The sequence below is a fragment of the Erpetoichthys calabaricus genome, chromosome 2 (genome assembly GCF_900747795.2).
Source record: "Erpetoichthys calabaricus chromosome 2, fErpCal1.3, whole genome shotgun sequence".
Lineage (NCBI taxonomy): Eukaryota > Metazoa > Chordata > Cladistia > Polypteriformes > Polypteridae > Erpetoichthys > Erpetoichthys calabaricus.
In genome coordinates, this window is record NC_041395.2 from 137,282,513 (window position 1) to 137,309,443 (window position 26,931).

General features: G+C 39.5%; 1 protein-coding gene across 1 annotated transcript in view; it reads left to right on the plus strand.

Annotated features, from left to right (window-relative positions):
* The first annotated feature begins 774 nt into the window (after window positions 1-774).
* cp (ceruloplasmin) overlaps window positions 775-26,931 on the plus strand; it is a 70,798-nt gene continuing 44,641 nt past the window's right edge. The window contains exons 1-7 of the mRNA XM_028794559.2: window positions 775-973; window positions 9,590-9,834; window positions 12,977-13,189; window positions 13,497-13,670; window positions 14,573-14,827; window positions 18,902-19,067; window positions 22,297-22,436. Coding sequence (XP_028650392.1) covers window positions 816-973; window positions 9,590-9,834; window positions 12,977-13,189; window positions 13,497-13,670; window positions 14,573-14,827; window positions 18,902-19,067; window positions 22,297-22,436 — 1,351 coding nt within the window. The 5' untranslated portion in view covers window positions 775-815. The remainder of the gene's footprint in view (window positions 974-9,589; window positions 9,835-12,976; window positions 13,190-13,496; window positions 13,671-14,572; window positions 14,828-18,901; window positions 19,068-22,296; window positions 22,437-26,931) is intronic.

Consider the following 26,931-nt stretch of genomic DNA (forward strand, 5'->3'; position numbering starts at 1 on the left):
CTTTGAGTCCAATTCCCTGTGTTCCCAACTTGGTTTGTGGCTATAGGTATACAGTAGTTATAGATGGATTTTACTTTACACCCTTTATTTTCTTCATGAACCTAGCCATTTTTTCAGTCGATTACATTAAGAAAGGAGATTATTATTATGGCACAACTACCTTTCACTGTATTTTGGAGAGTCTACCTGCCCTTAATTTCCCTTCACATCCTACAGATATGCAGTTTAGAGTAATTTGTGATTCTAATTTAGTGAGTGAGTGAGGGTATCCTTCAATGGACTGGTTTACATACAGCTAGTGTTTTGTAGTTACAGTGGTTAGATTCTTTTGGTATTAAACTAGCATGTTTATCAGGTTGGCACTTTATTGCAGTGCACTGAAGAGTCCTGTGATTTCAGTTTACTTTACATCAGGAGTTTCATGTTAAAGATATAACACTTTCATGTTTTCCCTACAGTTTAATTCTGAGACACTAAATTAGCCCACTGAAAGAATGTAATTTGAGAACATCGGAAAAAGTAATAAAACAACTGTAATCAAAAGTAACCTCTAATAATGGAATTGGGTTCTGTAAAACTACAGTCCTTCAGAATTTCAGTTTGAGGCTGTGGCTTTATAGGAAGGCTTATTTATTTGTTAGCAAGTTACGGAAAAGAAGCTCTTTTATTTATCTTGATGTTTCATTGCCCAGTACAATTGCAACATACCTATCCTTCTATTGGCTGACACAGATAAAGAGCCGACTGTCTGAGTTATAAATACAAAGTGCTGCTCCCAGGAGTAGCATTCATCCAGCTTCTACAACTGGTCAAAAATGATAAAGTTTAACCAGTGTTTGATTTTGATGTTAATTTTTGCCAGCACAGCTTATGGTGTAACAAGGAAATATTATTTAGGAATTGAGGAGATAGAGTGGGATTATGCTCCAAGCAAAATAAATCTGATTTTGAACAAACCTGTGGCAGAAGATGAGTGAGTATCACTGATTTTAATTTATAAAGAACAGATTGTTAATGTTGCTTGTGTTTATTTATTTTAAAATAGAACCAGTAAAGTAATATGTAATACTCTAAAGATAAAATATTTGATCATCCATCCATCCATTTTCCAACCCGCTGAATACGAACACAGTGTCACAGGGGTCTGCTGGAGCCAATCCCAGGGCACAAGGCAGGAACCAATCCCGGGCAGGGTGCCAACCCACCGCAGGACACACACACACACACACTAGGGCCAATTTAGAATCGCAAATCCACTTAACCTGCATGTCTTTGGACTGTGGGAGGAAACCGGAGCACCTGGAGGACACCCACGCAGACACGGGGAGAACATGCAAACTCCACGCAGCGAGGACCTGGGAAGCGAACCCGGGTCTCCTAACTGTGAGGCAGCAGTTCTACCACTGCGCCACCGTGCCGCCCTCAAAACTCTGTTACATGGCTGCCTCGGCATCCATCCACCCATCCATTTTCCAGCCCGCTGAATCTGAACACAGGGTCACAGGGGGTCTGCTGGAGCCAATCCCGGCCAACACAAGCAGGAACCTATCCCGGGCAGGATGCCAACCCACTGCAGGACACACACAAACACACCAACACACTAGGGCCAATTTAGAATCGCCAATCCACCTAACCAGCATGTCTTTGGACTGTGGGAGGAAACTAGAGCACTCAAAGGAAACCCACGCAGACACGGGGAGAACATGCAAACTCCATGCAGGGAGGACCTGGGAATCGAACCCGGGTCTCCTAACTGCAAGGCAGCAGCGCTACCACTGCGCCACCGTGCCGCTATTTGATCATTCATTTTTTAATTCATTTTTTAACTTTAGCATTATGTCCAACTGTGGCTTATTAAACCATGTAAAATAATATTCAAACTGCAAATTATAGAGTTACATTTATTTAAAAAAAAATCCCTCCTGGAGTGATTCTCTGTTTCTTGCCTGGTCAGGATGCCAAGATAGTGAGTGGACAGGAAAAAATTCAGGAAAGTTTAGCAGGAGACACCAACATAGAAATGGATATACTGGCAGTCTGGTGGGGATGGATGGAAGGTCCTTACCCGACCAGGAGGTCAATTTAATAGAGGGACGGGGGAGGCAACCTACCAGGACTATATGTCCCCCAAACACCCTAGATGGCAGCTTTCTTGGATCGTGGTACCCTTACACACACCCATAGGGATATCCTGGGAACTGTAGTACCATTTGCTTGCCTTGCTGTGTGCCATGGGTGCTCTAGGAATTAGCAGCCCCAACTTTGTAAGGCTTGCACCTGACCCAAATGTGCTTCCTACGTGCAACATCCTAAGCACCAAAAGTACTCCCAGGTCTTGTATAATCTTAAGTTTTATTCTGCTTCACCCGGGCGAGTTGGAGTTGGGTGAAAGAGGACTAAGTTCGTCTGGGAGGGAGTGAGGGAAAAGAGTGTATTTAATTGTGATGTACAAGAAGCTGTTTAAAGGTATTTTGTTAAAATAAACCTTTCACTTGAATTGGGAACATGTCTGTGAAAGTTGGGGTTTGGGGCTTTGTTGTGCCCCCCCTACATGTTTGTCTGTCTGTCTGCCTGTCTGTCTATAGACAGATATAGAGATAGCAATATAGATATAAATATAGAGATGGAAAGAGAGAGAATAAAAGTTAATGAATACACAAAGAAAAGAGTTTGAGAACAGCTTTTTGACTGAGAATCTCATTCACAATTTCAATGGTTAGAAAGTTTTGTAAATGCTGTGTACTGCTCTAATTTTTATAAACTACTTACCAGCCAAGCAGTGACATATAGTTACAATGGTATACAGTAATGTGTATCAATTGCCATTTTAGCTATTTACAACTATATTTTCCATAACATAAGGAATAAAATAATCAAAAAGGAATCCATGTATTTATTATTGCCCATTTTAAGTCACTGCATATAATGTAATTGTATGGTTGCAAAAGTAACAGAGCTTCCATGTCATGAATCCAGCTTTTAACATTCTGATCTTGCTCCTGGTGGTGGGCTGTTTTGACCTTGAATTGTTATTAGTGAAGTTGAGAACATTATGTATATAAATGTTTAGATAATGTAAGTGTAGCTTCCTCAGCCTATCAGTATTACTTTTTGTTATAATTCTATAGAATTTCATGTTTCTTCATGGTGAACAAATTAACAAAAATGTAATCACAAAAAAGATAAATAAAAATGCAGTGACATTTGGCTTGATTATCAAATTAAAATCAGTCAATGTTGAAAAGAATCCTGTATAGCATTACTTATGATGTCAGAGAATTCATTCATAGTAAAGATAACTGTTTAAGTTTAGTTAACTGGTTGGATTTTTATTATATTGCAGATTTGCCGGCAGCAAAATAGTTTTCTGACATCTGCCACCTGAGCATTGTTAGATGCTCACATTTTTGTTATATGCATATCAGAAAACATTTCCAGTCTGTCTCATCTGTGAATGGCCTGTTTATTCCAACCAGATGTTTCAAGAGTATGACTTTACACATAATAAAGGCTCTTTAGAATTTCATGTAATAAAAGAGGTAGTCTGTTCACTCAAGAGGCAAGTATTTGCAAATATTAATAAAATTATAAAGGATGTTTTCCAGGATCTGTTACTGCCTCTTAATCAGTTTGGTCCACGTTTAAGACTTCAGACCTCAGTAAACCTCCCTTCCTTCAGACACCTAAACTGTACTATCAAAATTGGAAGACTTTGTGGATGCAGGGCTTATTTCTGATTACAGTTTTAATTATTTATACATTTAAGACTCTGGTTGATATAATATGTGCATATGAATATTTTACTAGATATGATAACTTTTCTTTATGTTAAAAGCAATAATGGATTCTAACATATAGTATCTTGTTTTACTTTTGCTAGTTTTAGTTTTGCTGGTTTAGTTCTTATCTACAAGATTTAGGAATTTTTCCCTTTTGGCTTAATTCAGATACTCCACTTTGTTGTTGCATCTTAAAAGACATTCCTGTTAAATGAACTTAGTCTGAATTACACTGCTTCATATCTTCTTTCTGATGCCATAACCATAGATCTCATAGATCATAGATCCATATAATACAAGTCCAAAAGAGAGTATATGAAGAAGTAAATGTAAACTAAATGTTTGTAATATACAAAACTCACCACAATTAAAATATGAATAATATACAACAAATGTCATTTTCTGTCCTGCCTAATCAAGACAAGGGTCACAGAGAGGGGAACTGGAGCCTACCCCAGAGAGCATAGAACACAACGCAGGAACAAACCCTCTACAGGGCGACAGAGTTTATACTTCACATGACTTGACACATGCTGCAGCGGACGTTCCTGCTATGCAAGCGTTTTACTGTTTATACTTGGGCGCACATTTTACATAAATCTGGAAGAATCCACCAGGTGGCAGTGCAAGATATTATCATGGTGAGAACTGGTTCAGCTTCGCTGTGTTATGAATTACCTGGAACACCCATTAAATTCCGATGACACCTTACCGCAATATCTCTGAAAAGGATGTTTAATGATTAAATCCACCAATCCAGGGATGTGCCCATTCCAGTTGGCATTGGGCACGAGGCAGAAACAATCCTATCGCAAGGTGAATACCAGCACACACACACACACACACACTAGTGTCATTTTAGCGTTACCAAATCTGCATATCTTTGGAAGGAAACCAGAGCACTCTGTGGAAACCCAGCAGGAAAACATGCAAACTCCAGGCAGGGAATACCAGCAATGCGACTCCCTGCGAGACAGCACTGCTACCGCTCCGCCACCGTGTCACCGCCATGTGTGTAATTATTAACAGTATTCATTATTTAAACGAAATTAACGATTTATCTATAAAATGTAACATACATACGTTAATGCATTCCATCATGAAAATTGTATCAAATATAAATCTAAGAGTTCTAAATGTGCAGAGAGTTGGAATGTCATATACTAGCCAACCCGTGGGGTTCCATGTGCCGCATAATCAGGCCGCTTTTTTAATGGTTTTTAAGCACCGGGAGAAAATTAACATTTGAAAAATCGGTAATGTAATAAATCACCAAGAAAAGTAACATGGGCACGGAGGGTGGAACGGGAGGAGAGGGGAAGGACGCCCATTCCGCCCCCTCCGTCATGCTAGTCTGCACTATGCTCTGCCTGCTCATGTGCCCACCCCCAACTTGTCACCTGAGTCGTTTTCCTCTTTGCACTGTCCACATGCACCTTTGAGTCACGTAGACTTTTCATTGTTGTTTGCGGTTTTGGCTGCTTTTCTATATATAATCCACCAAGTCATCCGACCACGGTAGTAGCGAGGGGTGGGAGGGGAGTGTGTACAAAGGGCAGGGACGTAATCAGTGCGAGCGTATGACTCGCACTTACTGGGAATTCCCCGGTTTGCAGCACGAATGGGGTTCAACGGCTTACCCATGCCCCTCTGCGCCGGGTAGACACACGTTGATCCATTCAGTGTAGCGCGCGTGCAGTTACTTGATGCAGGAATCTGTATAACATTGAAAGAAGTGTTGTTTCCATGAAATACATTTGAAGCGGTGGCCATGGAAGGCAAATGAACAGTCAACGCGGCTTACAGCTGGATTGACGCTGTGTTTTGTGTCACCTGACCATGGTAGTAGCGAGGTTGTCACTAGAAGGTTATCACGTGTGTATTTGAGAGGCATGAGAACCTTGTAATGCCCATGATCCAAAGGACCACTAAAGAGCAGGGATATGGAGAGACGCTGGGCTGGATTGTAAACTCGAGGAGAGGCATGAGGACGGTCTTGGAAGTAAATACTGATAGTAGCTGGAAGGATTTGGGACATTGCCACAATTTCTGCCTCGCCACCATAGACTCTGGACGTATTCATGTAGTCAGTGTATTGTTGAGCAGACTGTATAACAATGCCTCTGTGACTAACAACAATGGACACCACATCGCCGAAGTTATCCCAATGTTGGCAAACAAAGCCAGCAGCCATGTTGTGAAGTTTGAGAGCAACAGTTCCGTCAATGACATTTTTCCAAAAAAACCCGACTGATAGAAACAAACAGTTACCTGATGCAGGAATTTCTATAACATTGAAAGAAGTGTTGTTTCCATGAAATACATTTGAAGCGGTAGCCATGGAGGGCAAAAGAACAGTCAATGTGGCTCACAGCTGGATTTGGACAGCAGCACAGAGCAAAGTGAGTGAGTATGTGTTTGATGAGCTGTTCGAGTTGGGGGGCAGTGCTCTGAGGTGCGTTCCCGATCACGTGGGAGGAGGGGTAGAGTTTCTGGGCGGGGCTTCGTTGTTCCTTTCCCAAGGTTTTCGATGGTGGACGCGGTCGGGTGTTGTAACCGAAAAGAATAATGAAAAGTCAACGTGGCTCAGAGGTGCATGTGGACTCCTAACACAGACGAAAGGGACTAACTGGGTGGTCGGTGAGTTTTTGCGTCCGGGCACATGAGCAGGCAGTGTGAATGCCTAGAGAGCGAGGGTAGACGCGGACCGTGGAAAAAGGAGTGTTGGTGGGCGGGGAAACGTCTTCCGTGTTCCTGCAGGACCATCTAAGAAGACGCATGTTTGTCGCAGATGTGAATTGCTGTATGTAGCGTGTAAAACAGTTTGCTATGGTGCACGCGGTCGTGCGTCGTAACCAAAAAGTCAACGTGGCTCAGAGGTGCATGTGTACTGTAGCACAGACGAACATAAATGACGGCGTTTTTTCCCAGTCGTCGCGTCCGAGTTGGTGGCCGTGGCTCTGCGAATTGTCGTCGTATCCAATGGTCTTAGAGTTGTCGGCGGCTTAGTGAATCCACGCCCCTTCCGGCATGCTTTCCATGGATGGCTACTTGTCGGCGGCTTAGTGAATTATATATATAGATTTAATGTGTTCTGTGTTGTGATCTATTGATGTTTGCCGCTCCTGTCAGGTCAGGAGGAAGCTTCAGAAAAAAAGACGGCACAAAAGATGGAATTTGAGACTTTTAAAATGTATGGTGTCATTACAATCGGGAATATGCAACGCTTGAATATAAAAGAACCATGAATGCATCTGAATGTCCGCATTTAGCTTCACCACATCGAACCATTCATCAAACATCGAAGTGCGGACATCGATCCCATAGGATCCGCAAAGCGGCTTTCTGTCACATGTAGATAGTAAACAGAGACTCTGATGTCACATTCCAACTTTTATCACACTGCGCCCCCCAACTTTTTGCTGGTACTGCGTTCATTTCTGAGGACCTGCTCTGAGAACGTGTCAAATGAATGCTGGGAACACGTGGCAGCCATGATGTGTGCACATACGCATTCTGAGCGTGAAGTATAAATGAGCCCTAAGTCAGTACAAACACACACACACACACACACACATTAGTATCAATTTAGCCTTGCCAGTTCATTTAACTTGTATGTCTTTGGACAATGGGAGTAAACTGGAGGACACCCACACAGACGTGGGGAGAACATGCAAACTCCACATAGGGAGGACAAAGGACATGAAAAACAAACATTTTGATTATTGTTTAAAATAAAATGAATTAATAACAGAACATAGGTATAGCATTATGGCTGGAAAATGACAAGATAAACAAAAATGTATGTTCAGAAACAAACAGCAAGTTATTAAGCTTAGGTAGTAAACACAGTATCAAGGCTTATAAAATACAATACCCAAATGCTGTACATATAAAAAGATTATGGAATGACTCGTAGGAACATATTTTAACACTTTTAATGTTTATTGCAAAAAATTAAAAAGGATCCCTGACATTCATTGGCCAACATAATTAAACCTTTTGTAGAGGAGTTAGAAGAAATCATGTTCACTATTAATAATTGCCAGTATAAAGTGTGAAAGTAAAATGGGCAAATAACTGAGTCTCTGGAATTTATTCTATACAATTTTCAAAAAAGCAGTTGAAGCACACCAATTTGCCAAAAGACAACAATATACTATACAGGTATATCCCAACAGAGTAAAGGTAAAGATGGATTTGGGTTGTTTCCATCCTGTCTTGGAGCAGTAGCCATTGCTGAACATACAGAACAAAAAAAAATGGTACAAGCTAAATCTACTGGAAAAACAAAGAGAGAAGTTATTTTAATAATTGACTTGTTTGGTCAAAAGCCTTGCATTTGATAAAGTAGCCGTAAATGACAAGACAATATAAGACAATTGTCAGATAGTATTATGTAATGCCAAAAAATATTATTTGCTTTTTGTAAGATAGAAAAATGTCTGGAAAATAATTTTTATAGTATTTTGTCAGAACGAAAGACAAATTAAGCCTTATAAAGCAAAGTTAAAAACATCCTGATACATTGGCGCAGGTAGATTGTCAAGGACTAGCTTGAGAATGTCATGTACATATTTGTTTTAATTTCATGCAATGTTGATAACTTAATTTCTGTTACAGCTTAATTTTACCATTATTTTGGTAACATTATTCTATCTTTTTGTCATTGATTGTTTTGGCACACTTGGCAATTTCTACATTCTTTCCATAGGCAACACAATATTACAATTTGTAATGTTATGTTGCTGGAATTATAAAAGTTGGTTGTGTGTGCAAATGAAACAGTTTATCTCAAGTATGGTTAAGAAAAGAGTAATAGTTAGAATTAGGACATGTGGTTAGTTTTAGTTTACACAATAGATTTAAAACAATAGTTCTTTTTTGTTTTTGACATCTTCACAATTGAAGACTATTCTGTTCAGCATTCCTCATAAAAGCCCTTCATTTCTCAGTAACCTTTTTTTAATGAATTAGTTGGACTTGCTGTTTATCATCTTGGCCTTGATAAAGATGAAGAAACAAATGACTTTTTTTTTATCTGATGCCTTTCTGTAGAGAAAAGTAAAGAACTTTAAAAGTACATAACTATAGTAAAATTGTTCATGAACCGCATGTTTTAAAGACAAGGTCAAACAGTGAGTCAGGACTGAATCAGCAACATTTTGGTTTACAGTTCAATACACTATTTGCATCCAAGGGCTAACTCACCATTTTTTGTAAATTTTATGAAATTCTAGCAAATAGAGGGTATATTTACACCTTGTTCTGGTGTGTTGACTCACAGGTATCCCACTTCAGAGATCATGGCCAGATTTATAAAGCCCTGAGGACCACTAGGTCAGTGCTCTCTGATGCCCTGTCAGAGAAAATGTACCACTTTTCACCTATAGTCAGGTTTTCCTAAGTCTGTAATTTAAAATATGCCAGTATATAGTGTACATATAGTTGGCAAGCAGCAGCAGAAATAGTGATCTGATGGTGTGGAACTCTGTTCCATTAGCCTATTTTTGTCTCGGCTTAACAGTAACAATAGACAATTATCAACACCATACCCCCAAGCTTTCCGTCTCATATTCTAGTTTAGAAAGAATTTACCCTGAGAAAGAAAATAAAGGAACTCTAAAAGCCAATGGGCCAATGCCTTTCACCAGTATCTTCCACTATGGATCAGCTATCATCTCTTTATGCAGCATATAAAAAGCTTTTATTTATCTTTGTGTATGAATTGCCTTTTTGTACAAAAAAAAGTGGTGGTGGAGTAGTTCTTTTTGTGCGTTTTTTTTAATTGTTGTCTTTATATATTAAAGGCATGCTGCCATTTTTCTTCTGCCTGGACCAGACAGGATTGGAAGCATTTACAAAAAAGCAGTGTTCCAGCAATTCACCAATAGTTCTTACAAAGAAAAAATCCAAAAGCAAGAATGGCTGGGCTTTCTAGGACCAATTCTAGCTGCCGAAGAAGGAGACACTGTCATCGTGCATTTGAAAAATTTTGCTTCCAGGCCTTACAGTCTTCACAGTCATGGAGTGAAATATGACAAGAAAAATGAAGGTAAAGGGAGGGCAATTTTCTTGAGTAGGAGTGAGGGCTGTTCTAATTTTTGCAGTTTTATCTGTTTTCTAAGTAGGCATCTCAATTGAGGCCTAAATTTTAACCATGCACTACTCTGGCCTGCCAGTCAGTCCTTTTTCCTCTCTGTCTCAAGTTTTCTTGCTGCATCCCAAACATGTGAATGTTAGGCTAATTGGTGACTCCAAACTGGCACAGTAGGAGTGAGAGTGGGTGTGTATATAAATGGTGACCTGCAGTGGACTTTAATCCCATGGAGGTTTGGTTCCCACTTTTTGCTCAGTGCTGCCACAACTCTGAACTGGATAATGAACACAAAATGTTTGAATATATGAATGGATGTTCTGTTAAAAAATGTATTTCTAGATTTATCCTGATGTCATTTATTTCAAAATAATGCCAATTCATAACTTTTTCTTCATATTTCTTCATGTGTTTTTCTTCTTTCTTAGCCATGACCCAAGTGAAACATAAAATGGGTAGCCAGCCTGCATTTATTTTGTAGTTTCTAAATCTGGGCCAGGTGAAATGATGGTACAATGGATGGAGCTTCATCTTTATAGCTTCATGGACCAAGATTCATATTTGGGCCTAGTCATTTTCTCTATAAATGGCATGCATTCTATAGTGTCTGTGTGGGCATTCTCTGGTGCTTTTGTTTCTCTCATTGTTCCAAAGATGTGCATGTTGGATGATGTGGCTTTGAAGGAGTGAATGTGCTCTGTGCTGTAGTGGCATCCACCTCACAGTAGATACCTGACTTGCTGTGACTCTGTGGTGGAATACATGAGTTCAGAGAATGAATAAAGGAGTGTAGCACATTTACTTATGTACCCACCACTCAGATGGACTTCTTTCAGATTCATTACTTACATGATCTAGATCTAAAAGTTGTATGTTTATTACAACATGCATTTAAATTCAGTGTCAATTAAACGCTATTGGTCTCTATGTGGTCTCTGTTGACACAGGAGTTTTGCTGTATATTCACTTTTTTATAATACTACAATCCAGTATTTTGTTGTCTTTTTCTTTTTGGAAATTTTAGCATGCCAAGGTATGCTAAGTGAGTTGTGATTTAAAAGTGAGTAGTAAAAATGGCTGCAGCATACTTGTCAACTGACTTATACTTCTTTAAACTTTGTATTGGTGAATTGATCATCTACTACTTTAAAATATGCTGTATTTCAAAACAGAACATTAAATAGGTTCTCAAATGTAAACATGGTATCCACAAGCAATTTCTGCTCTTTTATATCACATATTACATTAATTTGTTTTTTCTGTCCTCCCTGGCCATCGGACCTTACTTTTTTGTCAATTATCCATCCATCCATCCTCTTCCGCTTATCCGAGGTCGGGTCGCGGGGGCAGCAGCTTGAGCAAAGATGCCCAGACTTCCCTCTCCCCGGCCACTTCTTCTAGCTCTTCCGGGAGAATCCTGAGGCATTCCCAGGCCAGCCGGGAGACATAGTCCCTCCAGCGTGTTCTGGGTCTTCCCCGGGGCCTCCTCCCGGTTGGACGTGCCTGGAACACCTCACCAGGGAGGCGTCCAGGAGGCATCCTGATCAGATGCCCGAGCCACCTCATCTGACTCCTCTCAATGCGGAGGAGCAGCGGCTCTACTCTGAGTCCCTCCTGGATGACTGAGCTTCTCACCCTATCTTTAAGGGAAAGCCCAGACACCCTGCGGAGGAAACTCATTTCAGCCGCTTGTATTCGCAATCTCGTTCTTTCGGTCACTACCCATAGCTCATGACCATAGGTGAGGGTAGGAACATAGATCGACCGGTAAATTGAGAGCTTTGCCTTATGGCTCAGCTCCTTTTTCACCACGACAGATCGATGCAGAGCCCGCATCACTGCGGACGCCGCACCGATCCGCCTGTCGATCTCACGCTCCATTCTTCCCTCACTCGTGAACAAGACCCCGAGATACTTGAACTCCTCCACTTGAGGCAGGATCTCGCTCCCAACCCTGAGAGGGCACTCCACCCTTTTCCGGCTGAGGACCATGGTCTCGGATTTGGAGGTGCTGATTCCCATCCCAGCCGCTTCACACAGCTGCGAACCGATCCAGAGAGAGCTGAAGATCATGGCCTGATGAAGCAAACAGGACAACATCATCTGCAAAAAGCAGTGACCCAATCCTGAGTCCACCAAACCGGACCCCCTCAACACCTTGGCTGCACCTAGAAATTCTGTCCATAAAAGTTATGAACAGAATCGGTGACAATGGGCAGCCCTGGCGGAGTCCAACTCTCACTGGAAACGGGTTCGACTTACTGCCGGCAATGCGGACCAAGCTCTGACACCGGTTGTACAGGGACCGAACCGCCCTTATCAGGGGGTCCGGTACTCCATACTCCCGGAGCACCCCCCACAGGATTCCCCGAGGGACACGGTCGAACACCTTTTCCAAGTCCACAAAACACATGTAGACTGGTTGGGCGAACTCCCATGCACCCTCCAGGACCCTGCTAAGGGTGTAGAGCTGGTCCACTGTTCCGCAACCAGGACGAAAACCACATTGTTCCTCCTGAATCCGAGGTTCTACTATCCGATGGACCCTCCTCTCCAGAACCCCTGAATAGACTTTTCCAGGGAGGCTGAGGAGTGTGATCCCTCTGTAGTTGGAACACAACCTCCGGTCCCCCTTCTTAAAGAGGGGGACCACCACCCTGGTCTGCCAATCCAGAGGCACTGTCCCTGATGTCCATGCGATGTTGTAGAGACGTGTCAACCAAGACAGCCCTACAACATCCAGAGCCTTTAGGAACTCTGGGCGTATCTCATCCACCCCCGGGGCCCTGCCACCAAGGAGTTTTTTGACCACCTCGGTGACCTCAGTCCTAGAGATGGGGAAGCCCACCTCCGAGTCCCCAGGCTCTGCTTCCTCATTGGAAGGCATGTTATTGGGATTGAGGAGGTCTTCGAAGTACTTTTTGTCAATTAGAGTTTCCTAATTCTGTTTTCTTATTTATTTTGTCTTTTTTGTCTTTCTTCATCATGTAAAGCACTTTGAGCTACATCATTTGTATGAAAATGTGCTATATAAATAAATGTTGTTGTTGTTGTTAATTCATTTATTTATTTACATACCTTTTTATTTACCAATATTTAGGTGCATTTTATCCTGATAATACCACAAATGAACAAAAGCAAGATGATCACATTTACCCTGGACAGAACTTCACATATACTTGGGAGGTATCTGAAAGTCATGCACCTACCACAGACGACGACAACTGTATGACCTGGATATATCACTCACACATTGATGCTCCAAAAGATATATCATCAGGGCTTATTGGACCTCTGATTACCTGCAAGAAAGGTAATGACATTTTATAATTATGGTTGAAAACATGTCAGCCTGTTTCAGTGGGAACATAATTAAAATAAGTATATTAACATTGGTGGATTTTTCTCTTGACATCCAATGCTGCAAGTTCATTCACGTCCACAAAAAAATTGAGTGTGGAAATATGACTTTCAAATTAAAGACTGCTACCTCTAATTTAATGTGACTTGTCACTGATTCTGCATCTGTTCCATCACTATATGAAAGAGGCTAAGCCTCATGAGTCTAGTTATTCTGGTACTTTACTTTGACAGCTCGATAAGTATTTGTTTCATTTCAGGGTATCTGGACATATTTGGGGAAAAAGAGGCAGACTACATGTTCGCCTTGATGTTTTCTGTAGTTGATGAAAATTTAAGCTGGTATTTAGATGATAACATTAAAAAGTACTGTTCTTCTCCTGACAAAGTGGACAAAGACAATGAGGATTTTCAAGAGAGCAACAAGATGCATTGTGAGTAAATTATACCAACTCATATAAAGTGCAGACTTCAGCATGGGGTTGCGTTTCTATTACACATGTTTTGCAGTGTGCACAGATCTAAATTACTTTCACTTTTAAAATCATCCATCCATCTAATGACTATACATCTTACTAGCATAACATTTGATTTCAATGCAAACATCAACCCTTGTAGGGATGTTCGTCCATTACAGGGCACACATATCACACTAAGCAAGTTTAGAGAGTATGGGGTGTGGGAGGAAACTGGAGTACTTAAACAAAACAGATGTAGGTGCCAAGAAAACACCTCAACTCTGCAGAGACAGGAACTGAGCCCAAAACTCTTGAAGGTAATGTTGCATGCATTAAGCACGATACCACTGCGTCACCTTCTTTAAAATCAATCAGTATATTATACAACTTAAGTCATTTGTACCTGATCACTTAAGACAGTTCTGAAAGGAAAAAATCATAAATTCATATTCATGTACAAGAACAGGAAACAACATAGAATCTGAAATTGAATGAAACAAATAAAGGATAAAAATACTAACTGAGAAAGATCCTGCTGTGAGATCCTTGCGATGAACTGCTTTAATTTCCAGTTGTCTTCTATATTTTTCCCCATGAGTCCAGGTTTGCAAAATGGACTAGATGAGTAGACCATATATAGTTGTAAATGTTTACGTAATCTGTCAAAAAGAAGTTAATTAAAACCGTTCTTCAGTAATGATTTACTGTTACAAATCTAGAACTTTGAGGTAATGAGAATAGTTTTGGTATTTTACATTAGTTACAAATAGGTAATTCAATTTTATACAATAACTAAAAATATTTAGCACAGAATCTTATTCATTGAGTGCTGTCATCTTTATTTGATAATTATTGGTTAATCATGTCTTTTGGAACAGCAATAAATGGTTATGTCTATGGAAATTTGCCTGGATTGGCCATGTGCTCTGGAAGCAAAATCCGTTGGCACCTCTTTGGCATGGGTAATGAAGTTGATGTTCACTCTGCCTTCTTCCACGGACAAATCCTTACAGACAGAAACCATCATGTGGATACCATCAGTCTGTTTCCAGCCACATTTGTTAGTGCAAAAATGGTCCCTCGGAACCCAGGGAAATGGCTACTTAGCTGTCAAGTCAATGATCATGTTGAAGGTAAGAAATGGACGGAGTATTTTGTAGAATTGTTCACAACTTCTATTACAAAGCAATCAATAATGCATTTCAAAGCAACATTACAAGCTCCACTAGAAAATAGACTACTGTAAAATCAAAATAAATTTTATCCAGATAGATATAGACAATTTTTATTATTTCATAATATTTTTCTTGTATAATAATGCATCTTTTTAACAATTCACACTACCCACAATATTTAGTTACAATCAAAGAGTCCCCTCTCCCTTAGTTTTCCACCAAACTATATTTGTCTGACATGACTCCAGTGATAATTACATGTTCCAGATATACATGAGACTGAATCATGTTAAATTTTTGAAAGAGATGGGGTGATGTAGTGAACAGAGAAGGCCAATACAAGCTTGGACTTTGAGACACCCAAAGATTCTGACCTTGAGACATGCAAACAGGAAAATTCCTTCAGGTTTCCTCTATCTCAAATTTGCTTAGAATAATATGTATATATTATGTGACTGGTTTGTATCCTGCTTCTAGTGATTGGTAAGGTGCTAATCTGGGTGTGTGGTCTTACTTACAGTGCATCCAGAAAGTATTCACAGCGCATCACTTTTTCCACATTTTTTTATGTTACAGCCTTATTCCAAAATGGATTAAATTCATTTTTTTCCTCAGAATTCTACACACAATACCCCATAATGACAACGTGAAAACGTTTACTTGAGGTTTTTGCAAAGTTATTAAAAATAAAAAAACTGAGAAATCACATGTACATAAGTATTCATAGCCTTTGCTCAATACTTTGTCGATGCACCTTTGGCAGCAATTACAGCCTCAAGTCTTTTTGAATATGATGCCACAAGCTTGGCACACCTATCTATCCTTGGCCAGTTTCGCCCATTCCTCTTTGCAGCACCTCTCAAGCTCCATCAGGTTGGATGGGAAGCATCGGTGCACAGCCATTTTAAGATCTCTCCAGAGATGTTCAATCGGATTCAAGTCTGGGCTCTGGCTGGGCCATTCAAGGACATTCACAGAGTTGTCCTGAAGCCACTCCTTTGATATCTTGGCTGTGTGCTTAGGGTCGTTGTCCTGCTGAAAGATGAACCGTTGCCACAGTCTGAGGTCAAGAGCACTCTGGAGCAGGTTTTCATCCAGGATGTCTCTGTACATTGCTGCAGTCATCTTTCCCTTTATCCTGACTAGTCTCCCAGTCCCTGCCGCTGAAAAACATCCCCACAGCATGATGCTGCCACCACCATGCTTCACTGTAGGGATGGTATTGGCCTGGTGATGAGCGATGCCTGGTTTCCGCCAAACGTGACGTCTGGCATTCACACCAAAGAGTTCAATCTTTGTCTCATCAGACCAGAGAATTTTCTTCAGGTGCCTTTTGGCAAACTCCAGGTGGGCTGCCATGTTCCTTTTACTAAGGAGTGGCTTCCATCTGGCCACTCTACCATACAGGTCTGATTGGTGGATTGCTGCAGAGATGGTTGTCCTTCTGGAAGGTTCTCCTCTCTCCACAGAGGACCTCTGGAGCTCTGACAGAGTGATCATCGGGTTCTTGGTCACCTCCCTGACTAAGGCCCTTCTCCCCCGATCGCTCAGTTTAGATGGCCGGCCAGCTCTAGGAAGAGTCCTGGTGGTTTTGAACTTCTTCCACTTACGGATGATGGAGGCCACTGTGCTCATTGGGACCTTCAAAGCAGCAGAAATTTTTCTGTAACCTTCCCCAGATTTGTGCCTCGAAACAATCCTGTCTCGGAGGTCTACAGACAATTCCTTTGACTTCATGCTTGGCTTGTGCTCTGACATGAACTGTCAACTGTGGGACCTTATATAGACAGGTGTGTGCTTTTCCAAATCATGTCCAATCAACTGAATTTACCACAGGTGGACTCCAATTAAGCTGCAGAAACATCTCAAGGATGATCAGGGGAAATAGGATGCACCTGAGCTCAATTTTGAGCTTCATGGCAAAGGCTGTAAATACTTATGTACATGTGCTTTCTCAATTTTTTTATTTTTAATAAATTTACAAAAATCTCAAGTAAACTTTTTTTACGTTGTCATTATGGGGTGTTGCGTGTAGAATTCTGAGGAAAAAAATTAATTTAATCCATTTTGGAATAAGGCTGTAACATAACAAAATGTGGAAAAAGTGATGCGCTGTGAATACTTTCCGGATGCACTGTATACTAGGTCTCAATGCTAAAGCCAGCTTCATTTTATTCTTTTCTTGCATAGCATATGTGATCCCAGCTCATGTTTAAACTAATCTACTAGGTGTGCTCACACCAGTAAGGTGTCTTTTCAGTGCCAGTTGTACCCCAGTTTCTTATTAGGTAATTAGTCAAGTACTTCAATGAATTTAATGAAGGTCCAAGCAAAGCAGCTAAGAACTTCTCTGGCGTAGATCTTGTAATGTAAAGGTAAATAATGGTTTCTTCAGAATATTATTATCTGATTATATGATTGTCTTATGGTGTGCATGTCCCTGAGGATTCAACTCCCTTATTACTTGCAACCTGCCCACCAAAACATGGTTTTCTAGAATGGCTGAAGCAGATGCAGTCGTAATTACCCCTACTCCGAACTCTCCTTTTGGAACAGGCAGTCCAGCAGGCTGTTTTTCTGTTTCAAACCCCATATCAATATATTTTTAAGTGTCAGCCTACTGACATGTTTAATCTCTTGTCAAGTAAAAGAGGCAGCAGAACAGTTATTGCCTCTTCCATTCCTGCCTTAAGTCTCTTATCACCAAAAGGCCTTATGACACAGGTTTATGCTGAAAGCAAATAGATGCCTGTGTGGAAATGTGAGACTTTAAGCATGATTTCTGGATACCTAATTGGAGTCCTCCGAAATCAGGTAATCTATAGTGAGTCTGTATGTGGGCCAATTTACTTTGTCTGCCTTGGAGGTTGACACCAGCCATTCATTCTATTCATTCTCTTTATTTAAAATGTAGCCAGCCAGTCTGGAATGTTTGCTTTCTTCATTTATTTCATAAACACTTCTTCTCACCTTTCCCATTAGAGGATTAATGACAGCGAATGTTCTATTTACATATGCTGTTTCATTTATTATAGTAAACATTTGAAGATTACTATGTATAGTATATCACAGGTGCCTCCATCTCTGGTCCTGGAGCACTACTATGGCTGCAGGTTTTCATTCTAATTCTTTTCTTTATTAGTGAGCCATTTTTGCTGCTAATTAACTTTTCCCTTTATTTTAATTGACTTTTTTTTTAATTCATTCTTCTAAGTTGCTTTATTTTAATTAAATGACACCCAGACAGAATGATATGAAGTGAGCCAACAGATGACCAGCTAAACCGGGGCCCTCAAACTCCAAATTAATTTCACGCCAACCAGTTTCTTAATTAGGTGATTCTTGTTGTTAATTAAACCAGTTATTTAATGTAATGGCTTGTTGGTGCATTCGTTTTGTCACAGTAGGCATTTCTAAAACTATTAATTTTCTTTATTCTAAGAACACCATCAAAATATTTTGTGGACCTGAGTAGACCAACATTACTGAGATCTTCACCTTTGTTTATTTTGTTTATTTTCATGTGTTTAGCTCATTTTGTTTCTCATTATTGTCTGGGCGCTAATTAAGGAAAAAAATAAATAATTAAGGGGCCTGAGTCTAGAATTGGTTAAAATTAAGGAAAAAGAGTTAATTAGCGGCAAAAACTAGTCACTAATTAAGAACAGGGATAGAGTGAAAACCTGCAGCCACTGTGGCCCTCCAGGACCAGAGTTGGATACCCCTGATGTATAGCGTATTGTGATCCAATTTTTGTTATTAAAATTGTTTTACTATCCTATGTATTTGGAATTTAGAATTTTGGTACGCCTATTTAATTATACTTACAAAAATGCAGACCACCGCTAAAATGCACACATAAGTAAAACTAAGGGTTATTACATTGTGCTCTGTGCATTATTTAAAACTAGCAGATTATTCAGTAACTAAAAGAAATTCAATCCAAGTGTTTCTAAGTGTTTACTATTATGAAAGCTTGTATGATAAAGCATTTTGTGTAAAAATTGAAAGTGTTTACAATTTTTTTTTCAGCTGGGATGCAGGCATATTTTCAAGTAAACCAGTGTTTCCCTCCATGGCAACAAGCCAAAATCAATGGGGTAGAAAGGAGGTATTTCATTGCTGCTGAAGAGGTCCTATGGGATTATGGGCCAACTGGGAAAAACCTCTTCACTGGAGATCCATTGACTGTCGATAGGTAAAACAACAACAGTCGAACATTTAAAATGTTAGAATCATAATTTAAAGTGCCACTTGGGTCATTCCACTATTTCAGCACATTTATCTCTAAGCCCTGCTATAACTAATATTCGTTCATGGCCTAGTAACCACCAACATAAGATAATTTAAATCTGGAAAGACTGTAACATACGGCTCCATAACACACATCATGTATACAGTGTGAGCAATGACTATATGAAGGACATGTGTTCCAGCTCCGCATTCCCCATTTAACGATAAAAGAAAAATATAAATGACTAAAAAAGACAGTCTACAATTACCTGTATTTCTCATTCTCATCCTCTCTTTAACTTGGATCAGACCTTTTCCCTCCAGCGGGACCCTCAGATTGAGTGACTTTCTCAGCCGAAATTTATAGAGGCTGGCCCAGAAGGGTCAGGGCTTCCTGAGCCCAGGGCACAGTCACAGATCCTCTGGGATTTGTCCCTCAGGGCTGCATTCAAAAGGAAAGAAGTGATTAGTGCCCTCTCTAGTCCCAAGGTGGAACCTCTTACCTCAACAGAGTTGTGAAAATTTGTCCTAAGTACACATTTCTGACAAAAGTATGAGAATACACCTGGCATTTTACATCTCCGCACAGTAAGGTAGTTCTTTAGTGTGAAGTGCGCGGTTCACAAAGACAATAAGATGCCAATAGAAAGGAGTTCACCCTAAAAGTAAGATGCACAAGAGTGACAAAATTGGTGAGAAAGTCAGAGAAATCTGTTTGTAAAATTTGGCATTTTAAGAGGAAATCAAAGAAAGATGCTGATCTCGCTTCCTGTATTTCAGAGAGACTAAGGAGAACATTTTTTTTCAACAAGATATAGGTGTAAAAGTGAAGAAAGCCTGTTCATGTCTTATGTTTGGCACTGGCCAGACACGCAGATTCCTTTTCAGTGCTGGGTAAACATTCTCTCTATATTGTCCAGACAGATGTTGTATTCTGATGCCACAAGGTGGATCTTTGAACTTTTGTTTTAAACCAATACATAACCAGTTCCATGTTATCTGCATAGATTGCTAGCCTGTTATGCTCATGGGTGCTCCAGATACTCACATTGAGTTATATAAATGAAATAATGTCAAACATACTGATCGTTGTTTCAAACTGTGTCTTAAGAAGCAAAGTGTGAGGCAAATGCATTACAAAAGATTAAGCATTTTCCATTTAAAGACTTAAACGTATTTAAGACTTAAGACTTTAAGAAAGCAATAACCTAAAATATTATTCATAAGTCAATGTCAATTTAATACCAAGGATGGTAAATGAAATGCAGTAAAACAGATCAAGTTTTTAAAAAGTATCTTTGTTTGTAACATTTCTTTGAAATTTTAAAGTTTTCATTGTGCCATAATATGATTTACTTTTATATTTTAAACTGAACATATTTTGCTTTTTTTACCACATGCTTGTGTAATCAATTTTAATACAGATACACATATTTAATACAAAGCTACAGATATAGTAGTAGTTGTAGTATTCTCACAAGTACAGAAAAAGGTAGAATTCTTACTTGCTAGTCAACCAATATGCAACATGTTGCCCCTCTTTGGTGCCACAATATACATTATGTTATTAAACAGAAAACACAAATAAGATAATCTGATCTGTGAGCAAAACTCCAGTATAGTTAGTGGGTGGCAGAGCTAATAACAAAGTTGAGGCTGAGGTAACAACAAAAAAGTAATTATTCTGCAATAAGCCTAAAGTGATGTGTGCAAATTTCTTATTCGTCTTACACATGTGATTGACATTCATTGTGACAGGATTAGGATGAGTTTATGGCTTAAGATTTATTATTTGTGATGTAATGGTTTGGGTTCTGCTTCACAGTATCATGGCATGGATTTGAATGGCTGTTGCACTTTTTATGGCATAGAGTCAAACTATACTTTATTGCTGATATATTAATTTATTAATGGAGCATGTAGTACTTCGGGGCGGAGTGGTGGCTCTGAGGCTAAGGATCTGCACTGGTATCCCGAAGGTTGCTGATTCAAATCCCCGTCGCTGCCAAAAAAGAGATCCTACTCTGCTGGGCCCTTGAGCAAGGCCCTTAACCTGTAATTGCTTCAGGGGTGCTGTACAATGTCTGACCCAAAGGGGTATGCGAAAACTACCAAATTCCTAACACAAGAAATTGTATAAGGCGAAATAAATAAAAAAAAAATCCAGAATAAAAGGACATTTTTTTTAAAAAACCCATTCACACATATTTATGTGATATTATAAGGCACACAGAACACCAAAATATTCAGGTTGTGAAATAATAAAAGTTTTCAAATTAGGCAGATACTTCTAAACATTGAACAAAACATCAGTTTCAGGGTTGTTATATTCTGTCTACTGGCACCATACTGTGTGTTTCATGTTGTTGATTATGGCTCACTTAGTGCAGATAACAACAATTTTCTGTCTGCCTCAATTTTCTTATTCAGCCATTAGTTTTCAGGCATAGCTCAGCAATACAGCATCTTGATAGTCATGATCATTACCTATTTTTGCTGCATGATGAAATTGTAGCTCAGGAAGAGTCAGACCATCAGGCTTCTACATCAACTAGTTCACAGAAGATTATAAAACGGGTCAGGAAGTGTTATTGAAGTGAAAGATTGTAAATCATGCTGACAGCTTCTTAATCGGCCAATGGTCCTTTTCAGTTATGATCAGCCACACATTTTGTGTGTTGTTGAAAGCTTGAGTTAAAAAAGAAAAACATTTCATTTGGGGTTGAAAATGGAGAGAACAGTGTTGCAAGGTCCTCTTCAAAAGGACAAAGAAGATTTAAAAGATTTAGGTATTCAGATCAAAAGTGTCATTAAAAATACAAAAAATCCGAATACACTTCTAGAGAAGCATTCATTTACAGACTTCCAATAACTCACTTATGTGCTGACATTAATACACTATATTGTGGTGCAGTTTCAACTCACTTATCATATGCTGAGGTTCTGCTCCATCGACTTTGAGCAGCAGAGATTGAAACGAACTGGAATTGTAGCAGGATTCATTTGTCAAGTAAAGTGAGTGAGTGTCCATACTTGTTTAGCCTCATATGAGTGTATATACAGTACATATTCATTTAGTTAAACTACCTTTAGTAGCACCAAATTTGTAGTTTTTCACTTGTTTAAGGAAAATAAAACATATGTTACTCTCTTATACAAATATATATTTTTACCATGTTACTTTTTATCTCCAGTGAAGCACAAATATTTTTTGAAAACGGACCCCATAGAATTGGAGGAAAATACAAAAAGGCTGTTTTCACAGAGTATACTGATGAATCATTTAAAGCACGGAAGAAACGGAATAGTTCAGAAGAGCATCTTGGGATTCTGGGTAATTGAAATTTGGGCACTAGCCCCTATAAAAATGTACCATTCCATTGTGTATAATGTTATATGGTACCAGATTGCCATGCTATTATGGGTACTCTAATTGAATGTTAGATCTGTGCTATTGGATTTTAGAATGAATATCAAGATGCTAAATTACTATTGGGTTCATTTACCTGTTAGAAGACATACTGTACCATGGAACATTTACAATGGTTATCCTTATTGTATAGTCTATTAGAATACGATTACAGTGCTTGTTATATAATTTGCAATACCTCTTTATATTCAGTAACAAAGAGAGAATTTTCCTGCCATTTTCTCCACAATGAAGATAATGCCAAATATGATCTCAGAAATGTTTATAATGTGTTTATTTTGAAAAGTACACATAAAAGGAAAGGCAAATTAAGGGAGCAATCATTGTAATAAAAGTTGCATCAATGCAAGAATCACTGCTGCCCCTATGTACCTCCAGACATAGACATGAATTTCTTTTTGTCTGGTTGGGTGGTTCCCTCTTTTTCCACCTTTCAGGTGCCACCACAGTTATGTGTCATTTCACATTTCTGTCTTTCTTTCTGTGCCTCTCCTCTTCCCACCCTCTTACTCTCTAAACTCACAATTTTCTTGGCTTTCACCCAGACCCTTCTCCTAACTGGAAGTATTGACTATTAAACCCTGTTTTCACACTGCTGCTCAATTCTGATTGTTCACTCATAGGTCCAATGCTTTAGAGAAATGTGAACAGGCAAAATATATGGAATGATATATTTACAGATAGGATATGGACTACTTACTTACATGGAACTAAATCTAGTACAGACATATGAGATTTTAATATGACTTGAATTTGAATGCTTCAGTCTAGAAATTTACACTGTCCCAACTAATTTTACATGAACGTATATGTGACTTTTGTCATACCACTGCTTTGAAAATCAAACATCAACTCCAATGCTCCTAAGGATAAAAAGTGAGATGTCAGACTTAATAAACACTTGGGGCATCTGTCACCCTCTAATACAGCCAAATTTCTACATGTTTTGGAATGACACTGATATTTTACTAAGAGAATATTGTGGCCAAACACTGACATAAGTAATAAAACATCTCATCATTCTGAAATTGTCAAACCACTGTTTTGTATTAAAACCTCCACAAGTCCTGGATCTTGTCTTGTGTCCATGGGTTTCTACATACAGTACAGTTGCAGTGGTGATAATTGTACTGTAAGGAACAGCTATGAGTTTTCATTTTTTATTTTACCTCCTTGGGCATCATTAGCTGACAAATTTGCATACCCCTTGCAAAGGAGTGGTCTACGTAATATGAAGGCCATAAGTGCACATAAAAGCTAGCACATAAACCATACTGTCAGATTAAAAGTTTAAAGCAACACTTTTTATAATCAATAGAACAGCCTGATGGCAAAACACACAGAAAGCTGTTAAAGTGGAAAAGAACATTTATTATAATCAATAGAAGAATAGGTTACAGTCATGGCCGAAATTATCGGCACCCCTGGAATTTTCCTTGAAAATGCACCATTTCTCTCAGAAAATTGTTGCAATTACAAATGTTTTGGTATACACATGTTTATTTCCTTTATGTGCATTGGAACAACACAAAAAAACAGAGAAAAAAAGCCAAATCTGACATAATTTCACACAAAACTCAAAAACCGGGCTGGACAAAATTATTGGCACCCTCTACTTAATATTTGGTCGCACGCCCTTTGGAAAAAATAACTGAAATCAAGCGCTTCCTATAACCATCAACAAGCTTGTTACACCTCTCAACTGGAATTTCTGACCACTCTTCTTTTGCAAACTGCTCAAGGTCTCTCAGGTTTGAAGGGCGCCTTCTCCCAACAGCAACTTTGAGATCTCTCCATAAGTGTTCAAACGGATTTAGATCCAGACTCCTTGCTGGTCACTTCAGAACTCTCCAGCAATTTGTCTTCAACCATTTCTGAGTGCTTTTAGAGGAACTACTGGAACACCCATGACCTCTGACGCAGACCCAACTTTCTGACACTGTGCCATACATTGCGCCCCAATATCTTTTGGTAGTCTTCAGATTTCATGATGCCTTGTACACAGTCAAGGCATCCAGGGCCAGAGGCAGCAAAACATCCCCAAAACATCTTAGAATCTCCACCATGTTTGACTGTAGGTACTGTGTTCTTTTCTTCGTAGGCCTCTTTCCATTTTCTGTAAACAGTAGAATGATGAGTTTTACCAAAAAGCCCTACCTTGGTCTCATCTGTCCACAAGACGTTCGCCCAGAAGGATTTTGGCTTCCTCAAGTACATGTTGGCAAACTCCAGTCTGGCTTTTTTATGTTTCTGTGTCAGCAGTGGGGTCCTCCTGGCTCTCCTGCCATAGCTTTTCATTTCGTTCAGATGTCGAGCTGACACTATTGCACCCTGAGTCTGCAGAACAGCTTGAATATATTTTGAAGTTGATTGGGGTTGTTTATCCACCATTCCGACTATCCTTCGTTGCAGTCTTTTATCAATTTTTCTCTTCCGTCCACATCCGGGGAGATTAGCTACAGTGCCATGTGTTGTGAACTTCTTGATTATGTTGCGCACAGTGGACAAAGAAACATGAAGATCTCTGGAGATGGACTTGTAGCCTTGAGATTGTTGATATTTTTCCACAATTTTTGTTCTCAAGTCCTCAGACAATTCTCTGCTCTTCTTTCTGTTCTCCATGCTTAGTGTGGCACACTCAGACACACAACAGAACGGTTGAGTCAACTTTTCTCCATTTTAACTGGCTTCAGCTATGATTGCTATATTGCCAGCACCTGTTTCTTGCCACAGGTGAGTTCAAACGAGCATCATATGCTTGAAATAAAATGATTTACAGTACCCACAATTTTGAAAGGGTGCCAATAATTTTGTCCGGCCCATTTTTGGAGTTCTGTGTGACATGTCAGATTTGGCTTTTTTTCTCTGTTTTTTTGTGTTGTTCCAACGCACATAAAGGAAATAAACATGTGTATACCAAAACATTTGTAATTACAATACTTTTCTGAGAGAAATGGTGCATTTTCTGGGAAAATTCCAGGGGTTCCGATAATTTCAGCCATGACTGTAACTGCAAAACTCTAAGTTTTAGTGAAAATAAAAAGAGAAAAGAAATTGTGGATTATAAAACTTCATTAAAACAGTAGATAAGTGTGTGGGCATGTGAGACTGAAGAGCTGACTAAGCTTGCGCTTAGCCTCTCTGAGCCAGCCAGCGATATCAGAGATCCTGATTCTTTAATTGACAGTAAATTTCTCCAATTTCAAAAACTGCAAAAGAAGCGCCCCACACTGTCATTTTTCTCACTTGCCTATCCTTTTTCATTTGTATACAGTGATTAGTATTTACAGTATAAACTTTATTTTTCACCTGAACTGGCCCTCTCCTCCCCGGAGAACAGTGGTCTTTATTTGATAGCTGCTTTGGCCAGCGAAGAGCAAGGTTATCGTTCGTAATGGCAGTGATGCCGTTTTGGAGGGGATGAGGCTCACCAATATTTTCATCTGTTTTTTCACTGTTGCTAAGGAGAGGTGTACTGGTAATGTCAGTGTAAGCATTTTCACATTCTTCTGCATCTGACACTGCAGGAGAGGTGGCTGCTAGGGCTGCACATGCAGCACTTGTGGTACCACTTTGCGGGGTACACTCAGGAGCATGGAAGAAGGTGGTATGTTGCAGACGTTTCTCCATGAATTTCATCGTTTCCTATTTTTTTCTTCCATTTCTCTGAGTCACGGGGATAGCTACATTTAATTTTGTTGTAAGTCCATGCTATTAGCCTTTAGGTTTCAATGTTTGGTTTATGTGGTTGCTTTTCAAGTTCTTGCGATTTCCTTGCAACCAGGGTTGCCAGGTCCTAGAAATGTATCTCAAGCCCAATGACTGCTGAAAATGCCTAATTGCACTGTGGGCCAGCCCAGTGAATGACACTGTTGATGACTAGGGAGAGTTTGGGGGCTGTCAGTATCCCAGTTGAGTCCCCCTTGCAGTTGAAAACCTCTTTTGGGGGTCCCTTGGAGTTTTGCCGTTTGTACCTTTTGAAAATAGCACAAAAACACGCAGACCACCAAATCAAAATTTTTCACTGAAAAACAATTTCAGAAGTAGCCCAATTTGGTGTGGAAACCACATATCTGGCAACCCAAGGTCCAGGAATGATAAAACAATGTATTTTGTACACAAGGAAGGGGGTGTACATTCAAACCAGAGCTTAAACATGCTCTGTTGTTTATTTTTTTATTAATAAATCCAAGAAACATAAACAATAATAACCAGCTGATGTGTAACTTTCCTTGGCATTAATGCCTTTTGGTGGGGCCACTAATAGCACGGTGCCCTGAAAAAGGTGTTTACCTCATTCATATGTTAAGTCCCTTGCAATGAAAACAATGTTAAGAAATACTCAAGTCATAAAGCTGTCGATGTTCATGGTGGACTATTAGGTTGTATCTGTCTAACA